General features: G+C 45.3%; 1 protein-coding gene and 1 long non-coding RNA gene across 2 annotated transcripts in view; one reads left to right on the plus strand and one right to left on the minus strand.

Moving 5' to 3' along the window:
- vps13d (vacuolar protein sorting 13 homolog D) overlaps nt 1-18,653 on the minus strand; it is a 62,648-nt gene extending 43,995 nt beyond the window's left edge. The window contains 20 exon segments of the mRNA XM_069688014.1: nt 645-796; nt 868-3,126; nt 3,217-3,349; nt 4,022-4,152; nt 4,580-4,759; nt 5,027-5,078; nt 5,277-5,407; nt 8,660-8,842; nt 9,012-9,201; nt 9,373-9,474; nt 9,557-9,725; nt 10,473-10,573; nt 11,074-11,244; nt 11,584-11,688; nt 11,863-11,979; nt 12,221-12,301; nt 12,917-13,107; nt 16,156-16,233; nt 17,284-17,460; nt 18,223-18,653. Coding sequence (XP_069544115.1) covers nt 645-796; nt 868-3,126; nt 3,217-3,349; nt 4,022-4,152; nt 4,580-4,759; nt 5,027-5,078; nt 5,277-5,407; nt 8,660-8,842; nt 9,012-9,201; nt 9,373-9,474; nt 9,557-9,725; nt 10,473-10,573; nt 11,074-11,244; nt 11,584-11,688; nt 11,863-11,979; nt 12,221-12,301; nt 12,917-13,107; nt 16,156-16,233; nt 17,284-17,380 — 4,623 coding nt within the window. The 5' untranslated portion in view covers nt 17,381-17,460; nt 18,223-18,653.
- On the plus strand, nt 16,472-17,723 carry LOC138614517 (uncharacterized). Its single transcript, XR_011310293.1, has 3 exons — nt 16,472-17,251; nt 17,342-17,416; nt 17,569-17,723. It is a non-coding gene; the product is annotated as an uncharacterized lncRNA (long non-coding RNA).
- Nucleotides 18,654-20,911: the final 2,258 nt, after the last annotated feature.

The raw sequence follows: 20,911 nt of genomic DNA on the forward strand, positions 1-20,911 counted from the left end.
CCAGTCACCACGAATCAGCATTTAAAGTCTGTTATTCACATCATGAGTCAGCATTTAAAGTCTGCTACTCACATCATGAGTCAGCATTTAAAGTGCCATAGTCACCATGAGTCAGCATTTAAAGTCTGATACTCACACGAGTTAGCATTTAAAGTCTGATATTCACACCATGAGCCAGCATTTAAAGTCTGATACTCACATCATGAGTCAGCATTTAAAGTCTGATCCTCACACCATGAGTCAGCATTTAAAGTGCCAGCCACCACGAGTCAGCATTTAAAGTCTGATATTCACACCATGAGTCAGCATTTAAAGTCTGATACTCACATCATGAGTCAGCATTTAAAGTCTGATACTCACACCATGAGTCAGCATTTAAAGTGCCATAGTCACACCATGAGACAGCATGAGATTGTAAAGTAGACAGATATAGTGTCAGTGTAATATTAAAATGCAGTAGATGTGGTGATATTGTAATATTTAAATAAATAAAGTGCATACTTGCATGGGGTTGTAAAGTATACAGATATAGTAAAAGAGGATTATCAATATAATTTAATTATAGTGTTAGTGATAGAGGAATTATTGAAATCCAGTAGATATATATAGAGATAGTGTGATATTAAAATTATTTAGATGTATACCTGAACAGGGTTGACGAACTTGCCCTCGATCCTCAGCAGCCCGGAGCTCCTGCAAGGCTCGTCGGTGGTGAGGAAGGTGAAGTGAGCGTCTTGGTCCACGGGGACCTTCTCCAGGGTGAACTGGATGGTGGTGTCCTTCAGGATGTGGAAGGCTGATGGAGGACATTAACGTTAACTTAGTCACAGACCGTATGCTTCATCACCGTGTGGGAGTCTTCCTCACCTTTGCCTCGGCTCAGGGACTCGAAGAAGTCGTGGCGTGTGAACTGTGGCTCGTCCTGGGTGGTGGTCCCGCTGCGGGATGGAGACATGCTGCCAGCGCTGTCCCCTCTGGGTGTCCTCTTCAGAACCAGGTGACTCATGTTGACCGAGTAGAGCCGGATGTCCTTCACCAGAACCTGCAGCCTCTCCCCCTCCGAGTCCTGACCCGTCACAAAGTTCTGGATGGCGATGCTGCCCAGGTGTCCCACCAGCAGCTCGGGGTGTCCCGGTTTACGGGGGATGGACACAACCGGGGACTCGATGCTGACGTTGAGGGTCAGCTTCACCAGGAAGGTGTCCAAGGTGGACTCTGGCTCCTCCGTGGGAACGTCCTCCTCGTCCTCGAAGGGATACGCCCAGCTCTGACTCAGAGTCCTCGTCCTCCGAGATGGCGTCTCAAACAGAGACACCATCCCGCTGTACTCGGCCGTTTTCGAGGCGAGGACCGTGGACACTTTGGTGGCGGCGGTCTTCAGCATGGAGCGGAAGTTGTCCTCGACCTCGTTGGCTGACAGGCTGAGCTCCTTCAGGAACTTGGCCGAGTGGTTGTAGTGCAGCGAGGCCATCTGGAGCAGCAGCGAACACTCGCCCTGAGACTTCTCCAGCAGACGGAAGTTCAGGGCCTCTGACGGAGACCCTCCGGAGTCGGACATGAAGGTCAGTCCTCCCAGACCAGACGAGTCCTCGGCGCTGCCGATGCTCACCACAAACTGGCTCCGACCTCCTTCCTGGGTCAGGTCCACGAGCTGCATGGACCCCAGGGAACCGTTGACATCCAGCCGGCTACCCATGGACACGTTGACCTTGGTCCCTGTGATGCTGGCAGTGGCGATCTTCAGGCCTTTCTTCTCAGCCCCGAGGACAGTGCCAGTGGACACGGTGCGGAGCAGCAGCAGGTTGAGGCGGTGGATCTCCACCGTCAGCTCCTTGTTTTGGTCGTAGGTGGCCTGGTACGTCCCGTCCTCCTTCTCCGGCTGGGTTGAGTGCTGCTGCACCGATGAGGACCAGGAGCTGTCCTCTTTAGGGAAGGACTTCTGGAGGAACTTGAGCAGTTCCACCATGGTCTCAGGGTTCAGGATGATGTCCAGGCTGTTGACCTGCATGCTGGTGACCTGCAGGGAGCTGTCCAGGTTCATGGAGGGGCAGTCGGAGCTCACAAACTGGTACTCCAGCTTGATCAGGGCCTCCTGGTCTTTGAGGAAGGAGCTGAAGGGCGACATTATGTCAACGGGTAGACCTGGGGACGCCTCAGTGTGGCCGCCCTGGTGCTCAGGAGACCGTCCATCAGATGCGACAGGAGAGGACGGCTGGCTCTCTCGGAGGGACCCCATCGGGATGTCAAAGCTCAGATGTTTATGAGATGCTACGAGGAGGTCGAAGTCGGATCCGTATGTCTGCAAGGTGTCCACCAGCAGGAGGCCGAGGACCGTCAGAGACACCTCCGCGTCATAGGGACGCTTCACGAAGTGAGCGTTGGTGCCGAAGACCTTGAGGACAGAGATGTAGCGGCCATCACTCTCCACGCCCAGCTGCATGTAGTTGATGTTGAACTCTGCCAACAGGAGGCGGGACTCCACCAGAACCTCCCGCGTGTGCTGCTCCAACGTCATCACACTCTGCGTCAGGTTCTTGGCAGAACCCTGCAGCCTCCAGGAGCTATCCTCCCTCTGGAAGATCTTATCGTGGCGGAGGGTGAGGGGGTCCGGAGACCTCACCGATGGACCCGTTTCCTGGCTTCTGTCCCCTTCGGTCCCCGGACTGCTGAGCCTGGTGAGGCAGCTTCGGAGGGCTGTCATCTTCTCCAGATTGATGTGGACCTTGAGGTCGGGCAGGGTTCCTGACAGTACTGCCCCGGGGAGCTGGGGGTCCGACGTGTAGCGCAGCCGCTGCTCCAGCTGCAGCAGCACGTTGAACTTCTCCACCACGTGAGTGGGCCCGACCTCGCTCTCCTGGAGGTGTTTCCAGTTGTCCTTGTAGCGACCTACCATGATCTGCAGGTCCTTGAAGGACAGGGAGTACTTCTCATACAGCTTCCTGCTGTAGGCCGCCGCGCCCTCCGAGGTTTGGAGGTCCGGAAGCTCGGTTCTGAGCTGAGTCCTCACAGGCAGGTCTGGCTCTGGGGGCGGAGACGCTGGGGGCGTGGCCAGAGGTGTCTGGTACTCATCATCACTCATGTCATCCCTCTCAGGCTGAGCAGCTTCAGAGCTGACCTTGGTGTCATCTTCAGAGAATATCAGAGGGGGCGTAGTCAGCCACCATCAGAGACATATATCTCTATCTATACATGTTTCTGTGTAAAATAGAGGTTTACCTTGAGAGTTGGTCAGCAGGATCCTCCCTAAATCTACAACAACCAGCATCGGGTCTCCTGACTGGAAGTCATCAGGGAAGATCACCTGAGGGGCACAGATGTCCAGCTTCATGGTCCAACGCTTACTGTTCTCCTGAGGAGGAACACAGCAGTGGTCAGAGATAAAATTCAGAGATCATTCAGAGATAGTTCAGAGACAATGCAGAGATAATTCAGAGATAGTACAGATAATTCAGAGATCGTTCAGAGATAATTCAGAGATAGTTCAGAGATTGTTCGGAGATAATTCAGAGATAATTCAGAGATCGTTCAGAGATCGTTCAGAGATAGTTCAGAGATTGTTCGGAGATAATTCAGAGATAATTCAGAGATCGTTCAGAGATCGTTCAGAGATAGTTCAGAGATCGTTCAGAGATAGTTCAGAGATCGTTCAGAGATCATTCAGAGATAATTCAGAGATCGTTCAGAGATAGTTCAGAGATAATTCAGAGATAGTTCAGAGACAATGCAGAGATAATTCAGAGATAGTACAGATAATTCAGAGATAGTTCAGAGATAATTCAGAGATAGTTCAGAGATAATTGAGAGATCGTTCAGAGATAATTCAGAGATCGTTCAGAGATAATTCAGAGATAGTTCAGGGATAGTTCAGAGATAATTCAGAGATAATTCAGAGATCGTTCAGAGATAATTCAGAGGTCGTTCAGAGACAGTTCAGAGAAAATTCAGAGATCGTTCAGAGATATTTCAAAGATAGTTCAGAGATATTTCAGAGATAATTGAACTGTATCATGTCTCTACTCACTATAAACTCTCCGACCAGCAGCTGGTCGATGGTCTGTCTGATCTCTGCCTTGGTCTGCATCTTCAGCTTGTTGTACTGCCTCCTGGCTGCCTCGGCCACCCTCAGCTCCAGCTCCGACTGGTACCCGAAACCTGGAACCACAGAACTGGGTTTAATAACCTGCTGATGGTCAGCAGGAGGATCTCTACTGGTTCTACTGAGTCTGATCATGAGAGTGTCTCTGAGCTGACATGGTGCTACTCAGTCGGTCCAGAACCTGTCCAATCAAACTCATTAAATCTTCCTATAGAGGAGTAGAGTTTAAAAGAAGCAGATGTGCTCGTTAGCTCATCATTCAGTAATCCAGCTGTTATTCTGCCTGGTCCTGGTCCTGGTTCTGGTTCTAGTTCTAGTTCTAGTTCTGATCAGCAGTTGACAGTGAAATGCCTCCATGTCAGGGACAGAGAACACGTTTGTATATTTGAACCTGAGGACGGTCTCCTTCATCAGTCCTCTGATGAAGAGGAGCTTCATCTTCCTCACAGACTGTAAACAGGTCCATCAGGTGTGAGGACTCACCTGAGGTGTGGACCCGTCCTTTGTAGAAGAACTCGGTCACCTTCTTGATGGCCTGAGGGTTGTAGATGATGTTCAGAGGACTCGTGTTCACCTCCAGACGCCTCTCAAACTTACACCTCACAGGGTTTCGCTCATAGATCATCTCAAACACCGGAGCAGGTGACAGCTGCACTTTAGTGACTGATGGGACGTAGACAGAGGGGACAGAGAGGACAGACAGAGGACAGATAAGACAGAGACGGACAGAGAGGACATAGAGGGCAAAGAGGGGACAGCGAGAGACAGAGAGGGACAGAGTAGCCAAAGAGGAACAGAGAGGGACAGAGGGGACAGAAGGGACAGAGAGGGGACAGAGGGGACAGACAGAGGACCACAGAGCAGCAGGTTACACATGTTCATAATCATCACCTTCATTGATAATGAAGCAGTAACAGAGACACATCTTACCAGCAGGAGTGGAGGACTGACTGGACGTCTGGTTCATCACAACAACTTTGTCCTGAAACAAGAGACACAACAGAGACTACATTAATATCATCTGCCTGGGATGAAACTCCTGTCCCCCTCTGTCCACCTCCTGTCCCCATATGTCCCCCTCCTGTCCACCTCTGCCCACTTTTCTCCCCCTCTGTCCGCATCCTATCCCCCTCCTGTCCTTCTGTCCCCCTCCTGTCCCCCTCTGTCCACCTCTGCTCACCGTCTTAGGAGACACGAGGACAGGGAAGATGGACCCCTGTGTGGTCAGGTCTCTGAGGAACAGCCCGCCCAGCTTCACAGACAGTAAGGAAGACTCAGAGCGGGGGAGGGACTCCAGGATCACCTTCACACCTGAAGACAATACATTTATTATTAATGTACTGTTCTAAACAAACTGTGAGAAAACTATGAAAAGTGTCCAAGAGTCCAAAAATGTTCTGGTTATAGGATTAAAACAGTAAAGATGTAATAATGAAAGAATCTCTCTGACATCTCTAATTCAATACATATTTAATGAATCCAAAAACAGCTGATCAGAAAATTTGTCACACCACACTACACACTATATTATACTATACTTTAGTGTGCTATAGTATACTATACTGTGCCATACTATACTGTAGTGTACTATACTATACTACACCATACTATACTATACTGTACTATAATACACCATACTATACTGTAGTGTACTATAATATACCATACTATACTATACTGTGCTATACTATACTGTAGTATACTTTACTACACTATACAGTAGTGTACTATACTATACTTTATTATAGCATACTGTAGTGTAGTACTGTGGTGTACACTACTATAGTACACTATACTGTACTATACTATAACGTACTGTACTATACTGTAGTGTAGTGTACTATATTATACTATACTACACTGCTCTATACTGTAGTGTACTATACTATACTACACCATACTATGCTATACTATACTGTAGTGTACTATACTATAGTACACCATACTACACTATACTATACAGTAGTGTACTATAATACACCATACTATACTATACTGTGCTATACTATACTGTACTATACTTTACTACACTATACTGTAGTGTACTATACTCTACTTTATTATACTATAGCATACTGTAGTGTAGTACTGTGGTGTACAATACAATAACATACTGTACTGCAGTGTACAATACTATACTACACTATACTGTACTATACTATAACATACTGTACTATACTGTAGTGTACTATACTATACTACACCATACTGCATTGCAGTGTACAATACTATACTACAGTACACTATACTGCACTGTAGTGTACGATACTACACTGTGGTGTATAATACTATACTACACTATACTGTACTATAATATACTTTACTAAACTGTAGTGTACTACACTATAGTAAGCTATACTATACTACACTATTAGTATACTTTAGTATACAATACTATACTACACCATACTGTGCTGTACAATACTATAATAGCAGCGGGTGGCTGGGTGGCAGTACGAAGGAGGCATAGTTCCAAGCAGAAGCCCACGGTTCACCACCGACCCTTTCACGTCTCCAACCGATTTTCCCCACTCGGCGAAACACCCGCTGAGAAACCAACCGGTTATTGGAGACTCTATTTTGTGGAACGTGAAATTAGCGAAACCAGCGGCCAGAGTCAGATGTCTTCCCGGGGCCAGAGTCAGATGTCTTCCAGGGGCCAGAGTCAGATGTCTTCCCGGGGCCAGAGTCAGATGTCTTCCTGGGGCCAGAGTGGGCGACATAGAATCAAACCTGAAACTGCTGACTAAGGCTAATCGTAAATCCAGTCAGATTGTTTTTAACGTCGGCAGTAATGACACCCGGTTACACCAATCGGAGGTCACTAAAGTTAACGTGGAATCGGTGTGCAGCTTTGCAAAAACAACGTGGGACTCCGTAGTTTTCTCTGGACTCCTTCCTAACCGGACCAGTGATGATATGTTTAGCCGTACGTCTTCACTTCACCGCTGGTTGTCGAGGTGGTGTCCCGCTAACAACGTGGGCTTCATTGATAATTGGAATACTTTCTGGGGAAACCTGGTCTGATCCGGAGAGACGGCATCCATCCTACTTTGGATGGTGCAGCTCTTCTTTCTAGAAACATGGCCATGTCTCTTAACAGCCCTAAAACCTGACATCCAGGGTTGAGGCCAGGACGCAGAGCTGCAGTCTTACAGCTCCTCTGCAGCTTCTTTAGAGCTGTCACTCACCCAAAACCTTCAACATCCTATAGAGGTTGTGTCTGTACCCAGACAACCTATATTTAAAAAACTCAAGAAAAGATCTATCTAAAGACCATTTACCATTTTCTTTCCTCCTACTCTTTAACTGACTCATACCTCACCATCTTTTTCTCTCCCATAGTTTCTTCTTATTATCTGTTGTCTCCATTCAGTTCCTTCACTCGTGTAGTTTCTGTTCTTTCTTTTCCAGATGTCCCGTCATGGAGCTGCATGTCTCTGCTCTGCACTTGTCGTCTCCACCAACAGTTCTTCTCTTGTATCGCTATGCTGTCCTTTTCTCTCTCTGCTCTCCTCTCACCCCAACCGGTCGAGGCAGATGGCCGACCACCTCTGATCCTGGTTCTGTTAACAGATGTTCTCCACCTCTGATCCTGGTTCTGTTAACAGATGCTCCCCCACCTCTGATCCTGGTTCTGTTAACAGATGCTCCGCCCACCTCTGATCCTGGTTCTGATAACAGATGCTCCGCCCACCTCTGATCCTGGTTCTGTTGGAGGTTTCTTCCTGTTAAAGGGAGTTTTTCTTCCCTCTGTTGGAGGTTTTTCTCCCTGAAAGAGGAGTTTTTTTCCCTCCTAGCTTATGTGGGAATTGTTGAATTGTTGGTTTCTCTGTATATTGTTAAGTCTTGCTGTAAAGACTTTAATGTGTTAAGTGCCATGAAATAACCTGTGTTGTGATTTGGCGCTATATAAATTAAGTTGAATTGAATAATACACTACACTATACTGTACTGTAGTGTACTATACTATACTATACCATACTGTGCTGTACAATACTATACTATACTGTAGTGTACTATACTATGCTATACCATACCATACTGTGTTGTACTATTCTATACTATACTGTAGTGTACTATTCTATACTGTACTGTATTATTATTATTTTATTTTTTTCACTTTATTAATCCCCGAGGGGAAATGTCTTCACTACAGCAGGCGGGCTCTCAGGGGGGAGCTGCTGCAGCAGGCTGCCACTAGCGCGGCGCCAGGTAACCTGACCTGAGGTGCATGTTTTGGATGATGGGAGGAAGCGGAGAACCCGGAGAGAACCCACGCAAGCACAGGGAGAACATGCAAACTCCGCACAGAAAGACCCAGGACCGGATTTGAACCCGGAACCTTTTTGCTGTGAGGCGACAATGCTAACCACTGCACCACCGTGCTGCCCCAATATATTATATATTATATTATAATTATAATGAAAACTGCAGCAGAAGTTTTTATCCCCCACCCACACCTTCTGTCTTCTACCCAACACCATCCATCACTTCTGACCAGGTGTTGACCTAACTGGTAACCTGATGGCCTTCATCACTGCATACTCTTCCTCAGTGTACCTGAGAACTCCAGCTGGATGACCCCACTCTCCTGCAGGGTGTCCCCCCCCCTGTCCTGGTGGAAGAGCGTGACTCCGCCCTTCTCCAGGAGGAACTCCAGCCGGGCGAACAGGTGGTCTCTCCTGGTGAAGGTGTTCAGAGTGTGGGAGTCCTCCAAGGGGTCAAACAGGTCCTCTGTCTCTGCTGGAGGACAGTTTCATCATGGAGGTCAGAGTGATTACATCATATTATAAATTATATACTGTGATTACATCATATTATACATGATATACTCTCTGATCATCACTAATTCAAGGAAAACAGTTTAGAAAGGGACCAAACTCCTCCGTCAGCAGACAGCAGAATGTCTCACCCAGAATATCCCAGGAAGATGGACTTGGCAGGAGGTCTTCAGGCCTGTCTGGATCCTGGGAGTCTCCATACCATCCTCCCCAGCCCGGGAACCAGGACTGCAGGTACTGGATCATCCCAGAGCTCCCACTCTTTGGGATGGAGGAGGTGGGTGAGCAGGGTGGGGGGTCACTGCTGGGCTCTCTCACACTCTGGAGGAGGACAGGACAGAGATCAGACTGAGGACGGATAGTGTCCACACAAAGACATCTTTAAACCTGAGGTACATCTTTCTACTGAAGGCCTCGAGGTCGTACGATGTGTTCCTACACCGTGACCTCCTGATGACCTCCCGATGACCTCCCGATGACCTCTGTGCATACCTCTGCGATCTCCTCCTGTTTCCTGAACCAGTCGTGGACGATCTCGCGCAGACTCTGCAGCTCCTCCAGCGTCTGCTCGTCCTCCAGCCGCTCCAGCTCACTCTGAGGGACAGAGACATCTCAAACAACTCCGTTGTCTTTTTCCTGCAGAACATGAACAGTGACTCAGACGTTTGGGTCGTACCTCCTCCTGGGGACTCAGCAGGACTCCTTTGAGCCTCCTGAAGTACAGGCTGGTGTAGGTCTGGGCGTCCCGGGCCCGCTGCAGAGCAAAGTCCCAGGTGCCTCGGCGCCGCTGCTCCCGGATCTCACTGAGGTTGGCCTGGATGGCGAACATCCACCACTGGCGACAGCTGCAAAGAGAACAGTTATACCATCACATTTGACTTCATTCAGCTGTTCTTCCTCCACAGTCGGACTCTGTTCTGGTTCTGATCCTCATCGGGCTGAAGTTCTGGACAGGATCTGGTACCTATAAAGGTGATTTGAAAACCCTGCAGCCCTGTGATTGGTCAGAGAGATAACTCCGCCTTGGTGACGTGGTGAAGTCACACCGCTCCTCTGTGTAACAGTATGACATCATTATGTTCAGGCACCAACAGGAAGTACGGTGAAGCTCCAGAACCCGAATGTGACTCAGCTGTGTTCACCTCATCATGATTTATATTTATATCATAATGATATAATGTAATGTTATATCATTACAAATATTGTTATTAAGTTATTATTGTTATGAAATATGGTGGTATAATTTCAGCGCATGTAGCCCCCCTGCTAGCCGACGCCCCTTATTTTAATTCCCTGGACTCCCCCTTTAAAGGCAGCCTGTAACACCTCCCCGTGGTCTACTAGGAGGTGCAGCTCCTGTTTGGTCCTCCTCTGCTCCTGTGTGTGATCACATCACAGTAGATTCCACGTGGTGTCACGATGACAACCACAGGGGTCCTATGTACCAGACGAGAGCTGAGCAGCAGCATCCTACAGACTGTGAGGTGAAATAAAACGTAGTCAGACTGTTTGTGTCCCAACGCATTTACAGATGTTAAAGACAGTTCACTGCTCTCATGGTAAAACATTTCAGCTCTGAAGAGTGAACTTACTTCCCAGAAATAGGAACTCTGGGCCTCCACTTCCTGTACAGCATCTCTCTCTCCCGGCGGTCCAGCTCCTTCAGGAAAGCCATGATCTGCTGGTACTGGACCTGAGAGACAGACACACACGTCCCCTTCAGAACTTCTATCTGTGTGAGGACTCATGTTGGACTGAACTTTAAGATGTGGACGGTGTATCTGTCCTCATCACTGATTGAAACCACATGAGGACGGTCTCTGTGGACAGTAGGGACACTTGGAGACACCTCTAACTTCTACAGTGTGACTGAGGTCCAAAAGTCAGAGACATCATGTAGAAAAATACTCTGAGTTGGTTTCATTAACATTAAACTGTTAAACTACCACTAAAGACCAAAGAACCAACATGTCTGGCTATATGATCCAATCGTCATCTATAAGGTGCACATGATGATCAATATAAACTGGAAAATTCATGAAGGTTGTCGCTTCCCTCTATGCACTTTATTTAAATTAGCCCATATTTTTCATAAAACAAAAAAAAAATTGTTTCAACATTTGATATGTTTTCTTTGGTCCAATTTTTTAATAAATATTGGGTTACATGATGGTTAAAGGTGGTCATACGAACCTGAGACAGGCGCAGCGACATGGGCTCCAGCTGGACCTGACCTTCGATCCGGGGGGTGTGTCGGGACCTCAGAGGCTCCTTGGATGTGTTTCTCCTGAGCAGCACGGAGGCACACACCGGTTCAAAGATGTACTGATGCTCCCGGCTCTGCATACAGCGGGTCATCGCATCCTGGACAGTCAGAACAATTAGAAGACAATCAGACTCCAATCACACTTCAATCATTCAATCAGATTTAAATCACACTTCAATCATTCAATCAGACTTCAATCGTTCAATCAGACTCCAATCACACTTCAATTGTTCAATCAGACTACAATCACACAACAATCTGACTTCAGTCAGACAACAATCAGACATCAATCAGACTTCAGCAGCTGAACCTCTCTGTTCTGGTGTGTGTAGTTCAGTGTGGTTGGAATATTTCAGGATGAAGCGTGTTTAAAACAAGGTTCAGTTCAGACTAAGCTGCAGCTCTAAGCTCTGAGTCCAGTGAACCTGCTGACTGACCTGGATCTGATTGGCGGGCAGCTTCCCCAACATCTCACACTCCGTGTCCCAGTACACACTGAAGTCCTGGATCTCCAGCTGCTTCTGTCGGAGCAGCTTCTGGACCTGCAGGGAGAAAAACATTTGTTAATGTGACATGTAAAGACTGCTGGAAGACCTGCATTACCACAGATTCAACGTCCATTAATTACATCTGCTGCTCTGTGTTTACCTGTCTCTGTCTACCTGTACAGGTGTTCTGTGTTCACCTGTCTAGTTTTCAGGTGAAGGTTTACTCACCGACTCCTTGGAGGGGTTCTGAGCAGACACGTTGTTGATGCACACCCCGAAGGAGAACGGCTTCACCGGGTCGGAGAAGTCGTCCTCAAACCGAAGGTGGACATCCTGAATCTTCAGCTGCACACAGAGGGCAGAAGGTCAAAGTTCAGTGGTGGACATCAGCAGGGGACATCCACTGTCCTCAGACTTTACCACTGACAGTGTGTGTGTGGCTTTCTGTATTCACCCTTTCTTAGTAATAAATGTGTTGGTAGATTGACTGACTATATGTCAGCAGCTGATGTTTATGAACCAACACATCATAAACACAGTCGATGGTTCCGGTTCTGGTTCTCTGATGGAACACAGCAGGACTCACCTCAATGTTCTCTACAATCCTGGTGACCACGGAGGCGGTGGCCGAGTACCAGTACGACTCTCCTCTCTGGTCACACTCACTCTGAGGGAGAACACACACACACACACACACACACACACACACACACACACACACACACACACACACACACACACACACACACACACACACACATATATATATATATTTATATTCATACTTGTATGCAGATACATGTTCCTATTCATGTACATACAGTACACTGTCAAACACCAGTATATTGACTTGCATGTCTCTGATTCACCTGATTCACAGTGAACTCATCACTTGATAATAACGAATTTGCCTGCAGTATTTTCATGGACTTATTAAACCTGTTAATCTTCATATTCTATTGGAAAAACTGCATAAATATGTTTTTATGATGATGACTACGTACAAATGGCTAAAAAAAATGATGTCACCAACAGAAGACAGCTTGTTTATATTGTGTCTCTTCCAACACAGCTACGTTACTCTGAGGGGTCCACAATGTAACCCCCCTTCCCCACTCGCCATCCCACTCTGTTGGAGGACAGACTGATGGGAGAGAGAATGACTGAGGACAGACTGATGGGGGGACAGACTGATGGGGGACAGACTATTGGGGGACAGACTGTTGGAGGACAGTCTGTTGGAGGACAGACTGTTGGGGACAGACTGTTGATGTCCACCTACCTTGAACCTGTCCTGCAGAGCTTTGAGGAAACGCTGCTTGCGCTCCCTGTCCTCGTCCCTCTCCTTGTCCCCGTTGTAGTCCTGCAGCTGGGCAGGGCCTATGATGAGGTTGAGCTGGGACATGGAGATGACCCAGGGGTCACTGTGGGGTCGGTAGAACGGGATCTGAAGGGTGATCTTCCCGATGAAGCCTGAGGACAGAGACACCGGGTGGAGATGAAGCAGCAGTAAACTCTGAAGTTTCGTCCAGTGGAGACCAGACAACGTCTCTTTCAGGGAAGGTCTTGTTTATTTCAGCAGAACAACGTCCAACCACATTCTGTACGTATTCCAACAGCATGGTTCTCTAGTAGAAGAGTCCGCTGATAAACTGGCCTCCTGCAGTCCAGACCTGTCAATCATTGAAAACATCTGGAGCATCAGGACATGAACAATACAACAAAGGAGACGCTGAACTGTTGAGCAGCTGAAATCCTCTATCAGGCCAGAATGGGACCACATTTCACTTTCAAAACTCCAGAAACTGGTCTCCTCAGTTCCCCAACGTTTCCAGAGTGTTGTTAAAAGAAGAGTTGATGCAGCTCAGTGGTGAACATGATCCTGGAACAACTTATAGAGACGTGTTGCTGACATCAAATTCAAAATGAGTGGATATTTTATAAAACAATAAAGTTTCTCAGTTTCAACATTTGATATGTTGTCTTTGGTCTATTTTATATTAAATATGAGTTTGAGATTTGCATTCTGTTTTTATTTACATTTTACACAACGTCACTACCTCTTTAGAAACGTGGTTGTAGAATGATTTCTCATCATCAAACTGTCTCACTATTGGAAACTGTTTATGGATCCAGGACCTCTTGACCTTTGACCTGTGTGATTACATGAAGGGTCTGTCCCCCAGACTGTGGACACTCAGTCTGCTGTCTCTGTCTGAACAGACAGGAGGTCCAACACTCCGGAGTCCAACTCCAACTGCGGAGGTGCATTATGGGTAATCTACCAGTTGTTGGGAGTTTGACCCACACTAGGGTGTGTGTGTGTGTGTGTGTGTGTGTGTGTGTCTAGTACACTTTGTGAGGACATGAAGACAGAGACTGTCCATGATGACTGTCTTAACTGTAAGATCTGTCAGTGTCCAATCAGAATGAAGGAGCTCATTAGATGATGAAGAACGTGGAGTCTTCCTCCATTTCAAAGCAGCCCGAGTAATAAACATCAATAAACTTACAGCTTTAAGCACAGAGCTGTAATATGTTGTAACAATAAACACTGACACACACTGTAATACACCTGTGACCTCTAGAGCAGTGGGTACAGTGTAACCCTCAGGGTTCCTCCTGTCTTCAAACAGCTCTGACTCATCACACTGAGGAATGCTGCTCCTCCACCACAGACAGGAAGTACCTGCTCCACCTGCTTCTAGTGGGCGGAGTCAAGTCAGGAGGTGGAGCTAAAAATAACCTGACAATCAGTCCTGGTGTAGAAATGATCAGACACAGATCTGTCTTCATGGAGCGTTTCACAGTAATACAGAGTTGAGAGGTGAGTTAAGATGTGATCTGATATGGAGGATGTTTCCTGGTGAACAGCTGCTCTCAGACTTGATTACATCTGCAACACCTGGAACACCTGCAATACCTGCAACACCTGGAACACCTGGAACACCTGCGACACCAACACCTGGAACACCTGGAACACCTGCGACACCTGGAACACCTGCAACACCTGGAACACCTGCGACACCTGCAACACCTGGGACACCTGCGACACCTGGAACACCTGCAATACCTGCAACACCTGGAACACCTGCAACACCTGGAACACCTGCAACACCTGGAACACCTGCAACACCTGCAACACCTGCAACACCTGCCACACCTTGACATCTGAACAGTTGATGTTGTTATCTCCAACACACACTCACATGTTTAAAACACAGATGTGTAAGATCTCCACATCAACACGTATGATCTGATAATAAAATAAATTAAAACTGCAAGCAGCGATATGCGGGCCCTCGCACGCTGCACGTCGGAGATCCGGCGGTTTGGGTCCACCGGCTCCCCGACGTGCAGCGCACGAGGGCCCGCATATCGCTGCTTGCGGTTTTAATTTTTGTCTCATTTCCTGTCTCCAGCAGGGGGCGCTACAACTATGAGTGAATATTACCACACAGGTGTTTTCAGGGTGTTGACTGCTATCAAAAATGTTTGAGGAAGATTGGAATATGTACATAAAAGTTACAGTCACTTGTAGTTTCATGGCGAGTCGCTCAAAATGGCCACCACAACACGGTCACATTGATCAACGAAAACAAATTCATGATGCCAAGAGAGTTTCGGTACATCTCGGTGTGATACACCTGTCCAACAAATTTGGTGCATTTAGGTGAAACTAGTTGCCGGGGCTGCAGTTTAGGGGGCGCTGGCGAGCCGTTTGGCCACGTCCACTCACAAAACACATATCAGATGTAGAGTCTCACCACGCCAGATGTATGTGACACGTTTAGTGAGGTTTCAACCATCCTTGGACCTTAAACATCAACTTCCTGTGTCACGGCGAGACATCAAACTTTGCCGCATTCGCCACGGTGACGCCCATTGACAAAGTCGCATGAACTTCTCAATATATCATCAACCACATGTTTGACTTCATGGTTCATGTGATCAACCAGCTCAACAAAGCATGTGAAAGTATGAAAGATTTAACTTCCATTTGCCAGCAGGGGGTGCCATGACTAAGTGAATATTACCATACAGATGTCTTCAGGGCCATCTGGTGCTCGGGCCCTAACTAGATGTTACTGAAGGTGTGACTGAACAGACTGATGTGAGACATGTCGTTCATCAGTCACCAGGATGAGTCTGTCTGACTACAACATACTGCACAGTTCATCTCTTTGCTCTGTCCTCTAACTTCAGGTCCAATGAAACCACAGTAACACTCTTCATCATCATCATATTCACAGGAAGTCACCTGCCGCCTTGGTTCCTTCTGGCTGTTATGTCATCAGTAATTCATGTGCTCCATCACTGAGGTCCATCAGCATCAGAGGGAACACATGAACTGAAAGAACAACATGGACCAATCAGCAGAGAGAGAGTCAGACTCAACCAATCACTGTAGGAGGGGCTGGACCTTGAAGAGTTCTCTCTTGTCACACTGAGGTTTAAGTGTCTGTTAGCTCTGTAAAAAGTCAGTGATGTCATCAGTGATGTCATCAGTCAGCGTCTCACCTGCTTTGACTTCAAATGGTAGGTCGAACTCTCGGAGAGCATCCTTCCTCAGAGGGAGGTTCTCCAGCTCCACCGCACCTGAGAACAGAAGAGAGAAGAACTGGATGGTTGTGTAGTATAGTATAGTGTTGTGTAGAACAGTGAAGTGTTATGTAGTATAGTGTAGTGTTGTGTAGTATAGTGAAGTGTAGTATAGTGTTGTGTAGTACAGTGAAGTGTTATGTAGTATAGTGTAGTGTAGTATAGTGAAGTATAGTGTTGTGTAGTACAGTGAAGTGTTGTGTAGTGAAGTGTTATGTAGTATAGTGTTGTGTAGTATAGTGTTGAGTAGAACAGTGAAGTGTTATGTAGCATAGTGTAGTGTTGTGTAGTACAGTGAAGTGAAGTGTTATGTAGTGTAGTGTTGTGTAGTATAGTGAAGTGTAGTATAGTGTTGTGTAGTACAGCGAAGTGTTATGTAGTATAGTGTAGTGTTGTGTAGCATAGTGTAGTGTTGTGTAGTATAGTGAAGTGTTGTGTAGTATAGTGTAGTGTCGTGTAGTACAGTGAAGTGTTATGTAGTGTTGTGTAGTATAGTGAAGTGTTGTGTAGTATAGTGTAGTGTCGTGTAGTACAGTGAAGTGTTATGTAGTGTTGTGTAGTATAGTGAAGTGTAGTATAGTGTTGTGTAGTACAGTGAAGTGTTATGTAGTATAGTGTAGTGTTGTGTAGTATAGTGTTGTGTAGTACAGTGAAGTGTTGTGTAGTATAGTGTAGTGTCGTGTAGTACAGTGAAGTGTTATGTAGTGTTGTGTAGTATAGTGTAGTGTTGTATAGTGTTGTGTAGTATAGTGTAGTGTTGTATAGTGTTGTGTAGTATAGTGTAGTGTTGTGTAGTGTAGTATAGTGTTGTGCAGTAAAGTATAGTGTTGTGCAGTATAGTATATTGGTGTGTAGTATAGTGTAGTGTTATGTAGTGTAGTATTGTGTAGTATAGTGTTGTGTGGTATCGTGTAGTGTTGTGTAGTATTGTGTAGTACATGTCACTGTGTCTGGACACATAGTGGAGGGGGCCATTAAAACCTCCCATATGCGTTGGCTCTACTCATTGATGAAGGTGAGCATAAAAACAGAGATGTGGGTTGGTACCTTTCAGGAGGGCGATGGAAAGCTGGTCTGTGTTCAGGTTGCTGACATATTTTCCCAGGTACGTGTTGAGGACCCAGGCAACGAGGCCCTCCAACATCCTGAAGGAGGAGGAAGACTACTGGTGACAATGAAGGTCAGCCCTCTTCACTGTCGGCCTCACAGGGAGGCGTTCACTGTCTGGAAGGATAGGACACACACTGTATATCACACACACTCTAATACACACAGGAGGGTTATAAAGGACATTAACTGATGAACTGACCAATGATCTGTTGTCAATCTCAGAGGAGGAGGAGGAGGAACAGGAGGAGTAGGAGGAGGAAAAACAGGAGGAGAAGGAGGAAGAGGAAGACAACCTTCATCTGACTAAATAAGTTCTAAATTGCAGCTTTTCCTGGTAGTAACTCTGGTTCTCTGTCACAGCCTCTAACTATGTGTGAAGATAATATTCAGACATAATTCTCTGTAAAATGACTGTATATATATATATATATATATATATATATATATATATATATATATATATATATAAATAATTATATATTTATATAATTATATTTATATATATATATACACACTGTATATATGTAATTATATATATAATATATACTGTATATATATATATAATTATATATATAGACACACACACACAGTATATAAAATGACCGTATATATATAAATATATATATACTGTATATAAATAAATAAATAAATATATATATATACATATATATATATATCTGTACATCTCCATCAGCTCCACTGAGGCGGCGGCAGACAACAGACTGAGGCCGGCCGGTGACGCCCCGCTGGCGGCGGATCTCGGGCTGTCGCTCCGCCGACCAGCAGAGTCCCGGTCCGGCTCTCTGTTAGCCGTTCGCAGAGCATCCTGAGCGGGCAGCAGCGGGAGGAAGTGACCCGCCAGGGAGTCCGACTCACCGCCGAGACGACAGCTGTGTTACGGCAGCAGCTCAGAGTCCATGTTGGCGGCCGGCCGTCAGCAGGTGCTCAGGACGGAAGTCCAGAGACAGTTAGTACCGGTCCTGCTCCCCGCGAACTGACAGCATGTGTTCCGACGGGAACAACCGAGCCGAGCCCACAGAGGGCGGAGGGGACCTACGGCGGACCTGTTGGACGGCGGGGACAGACGGGGACAGGCGGGACAAGGTTGTGAACCTGTTAGCTAGCCGCTCAGCTAACACGATAGCTCGGAACCGAACACAGCCAGCTGGCGTGGACCGGGCTCAGAGGCAGCACGAGCCGCCGGTGTGTTCACGGAGAGTTCGGCGGGTCCTTTCAGAATAAAGTGGAAGTGTTTAACAACACTTCAAAGTTATGTGTCTCCGCTTCGTAAATAAACACACTTCCGAATAACGTTCCACTTCCAACATACACTTCCGGTCACATGACAAAAACAAACCATTCCTCTCGTGCTACGTTCATGAACCCTAGGAAATAGTAACTTTACTTAGTCAACCGTACAATTTCCAGAGACTGTACAGCTGTAAACACTGTTATATTATTTAATCATCGACATTTAGGCCATCCAGGTTGTCTAGTATCTTTTTCCGCTGTGGGAAAAAACATGTATCTTGTTTTTATGGCTGAGTGTTTTTAATTATTAACTCAGATCTACTCTGACCAGCAGCCTTTAGTGTTTCCCACTATTAGGCACCGACTAAAGGAAGAGGCCGCAAACACAACTTGAGCACTTACGGCAGGTAGAAGGAGGCACAGCAGCGATACCTGCTGGACAGCAGCGGCAGTGAAATCAGAAGTTATTTATTTATTTATCAACTATTTATGAATATTAGCTACGAGACATAAAATTCGTCAAGTTTATCTTCCCTTCACAATACTTTTTGTGTTCATTTCAGTATTTTTGCAGCCACATGGATCATCTGTGTGATCTGGAGGACTCTATCAGTTATTTATGGATCAAACTTTATACATTTTCTCCTGAAAAATTTGTCTGATTTTTTGCTCTTGTTCAAAATCGTCGTGTAACTGCAGCCTCCAGTATTTTATTTCATGTCTGTCCACCTGTCCACATGTTCTGAGTGTCTCTCCTCCTTCATAAATAAACAAAAACAAACCACAGATGTGTGAACAGAATGAGAAGAAGTCATTCTGCTAATCTGTGCATGAACAAATGAAATCCATCAGACAGAGAAGCTCTGAACATGAAACACTTTGTGATGGTGGATGAGGTGGACTCAGAGGAGGGACGGGTTACTGAGTTCAAAGAGGACATGATGGACATCACAGGTGGTGTCGCTGCTCTTCATCCATCAAAATTTGATCAAGCATGAATCTATCATGTGACGTGTGTTCGGTGTTCCTCTCCGACCGTCTGTGATCAGCTGTTCATGTGTTCATCAGATCGGTTACGACATGAATCTGTCCAGACCACACAGTGGACACCGTCCAACTACAGTCAGCTGGGAGGGACAGCAACCATGTCTGTCTCTGCTCCTCCTCCTCCTGCTGCTGCTCCTCCAGTTCATAGAAAGACATAGAACAACAAAGATGTAGAAAAGCAGTAAGACAAAGAAAGACATAAAAAGACAGAGAAAGATTTAGAAAAACAGAAAGAAAAAGAAAGACAAAGACAGAAAGACACCTTTGTTCATCTTTGTTCATCTTTATTCATTTTTATCATCTTTATTCATCTTTGTTCATCTTTATTCATCTATATTCATCTTTATTCATCTTTATCCATCTTAATTCATCTTTAGTCATCTTTGTTCATCTCTATTCATCTTTATTCATCTTTGTTCATCTTTATTCATCTTTATCATCTTTATTCATCTTTATTCATCTTTATCCATCTTAATTCATTTTTGTTCATCTTTATCATCTTTATTCATCTTTGTTCATCTTTATTCATCTTTATTCATCTTTGTTCATCTTTATTCATCTTTATTCATCTTTGTTCATCTCTATTCATCTTTATTCATCTTTGTTCATCTCTATTCATCTTTATCATCTTTATTCATCTTTATTTATCTTTGTTCATCTTTATTCATCTTTATCATCTTTATTCATCTTTATTCATCTTTGTTCATCTCTATTCATCTTTATTCATCTTTGTTCATCTTTATTCATCTTTATCATCTTTATTCATCTTTATCATCTTTATTCATCTTTATTCATCTTTGTTCATCTTTATTCATCTTTATTCATCTTTGTTCATCTCCATTCATCTTTATTCATCTTTGTTCATCTTTATTCATCTTTATCATCTTTATTCATCTTTATTCATCTTTATCCATCTTAATTCATTTTTGTTCATCTTTATCATCTTTATTAATCTTTGTTCATCTTTATTCATCTTTATTCATCTTTGTTCATCTTTGTTCATCTTTGTTCATCTTTATTAATCTTTATCATCTTTGTTCATCTCTATTCATCTTTATTCATCTTTGTTCATCTTTATTCATCTTTATCATCTTTATTCATCTTTATTAATCTTTATCATCTTTGTTCATCTTTGTTCATCTTTATTCATCTTTATTCATCTTTGTTCATCTTTATTCATCTTTATCATCTTTATTCATCTTTATCCATCTTTATTCATTTTTGTTCATCTTTATTCATCTTTATTCATCTTTGTTCATCTTTATTC

This window comes from Brachyistius frenatus, unplaced genomic scaffold (genome assembly GCF_029030835.1).
Source record: "Brachyistius frenatus isolate BFR_SWC_R1_liver_20210118 unplaced genomic scaffold, ASM2903083v1 Contig_514, whole genome shotgun sequence".
In the NCBI taxonomy this organism is placed as follows: Eukaryota; Metazoa; Chordata; class Actinopteri; family Embiotocidae; genus Brachyistius; species Brachyistius frenatus.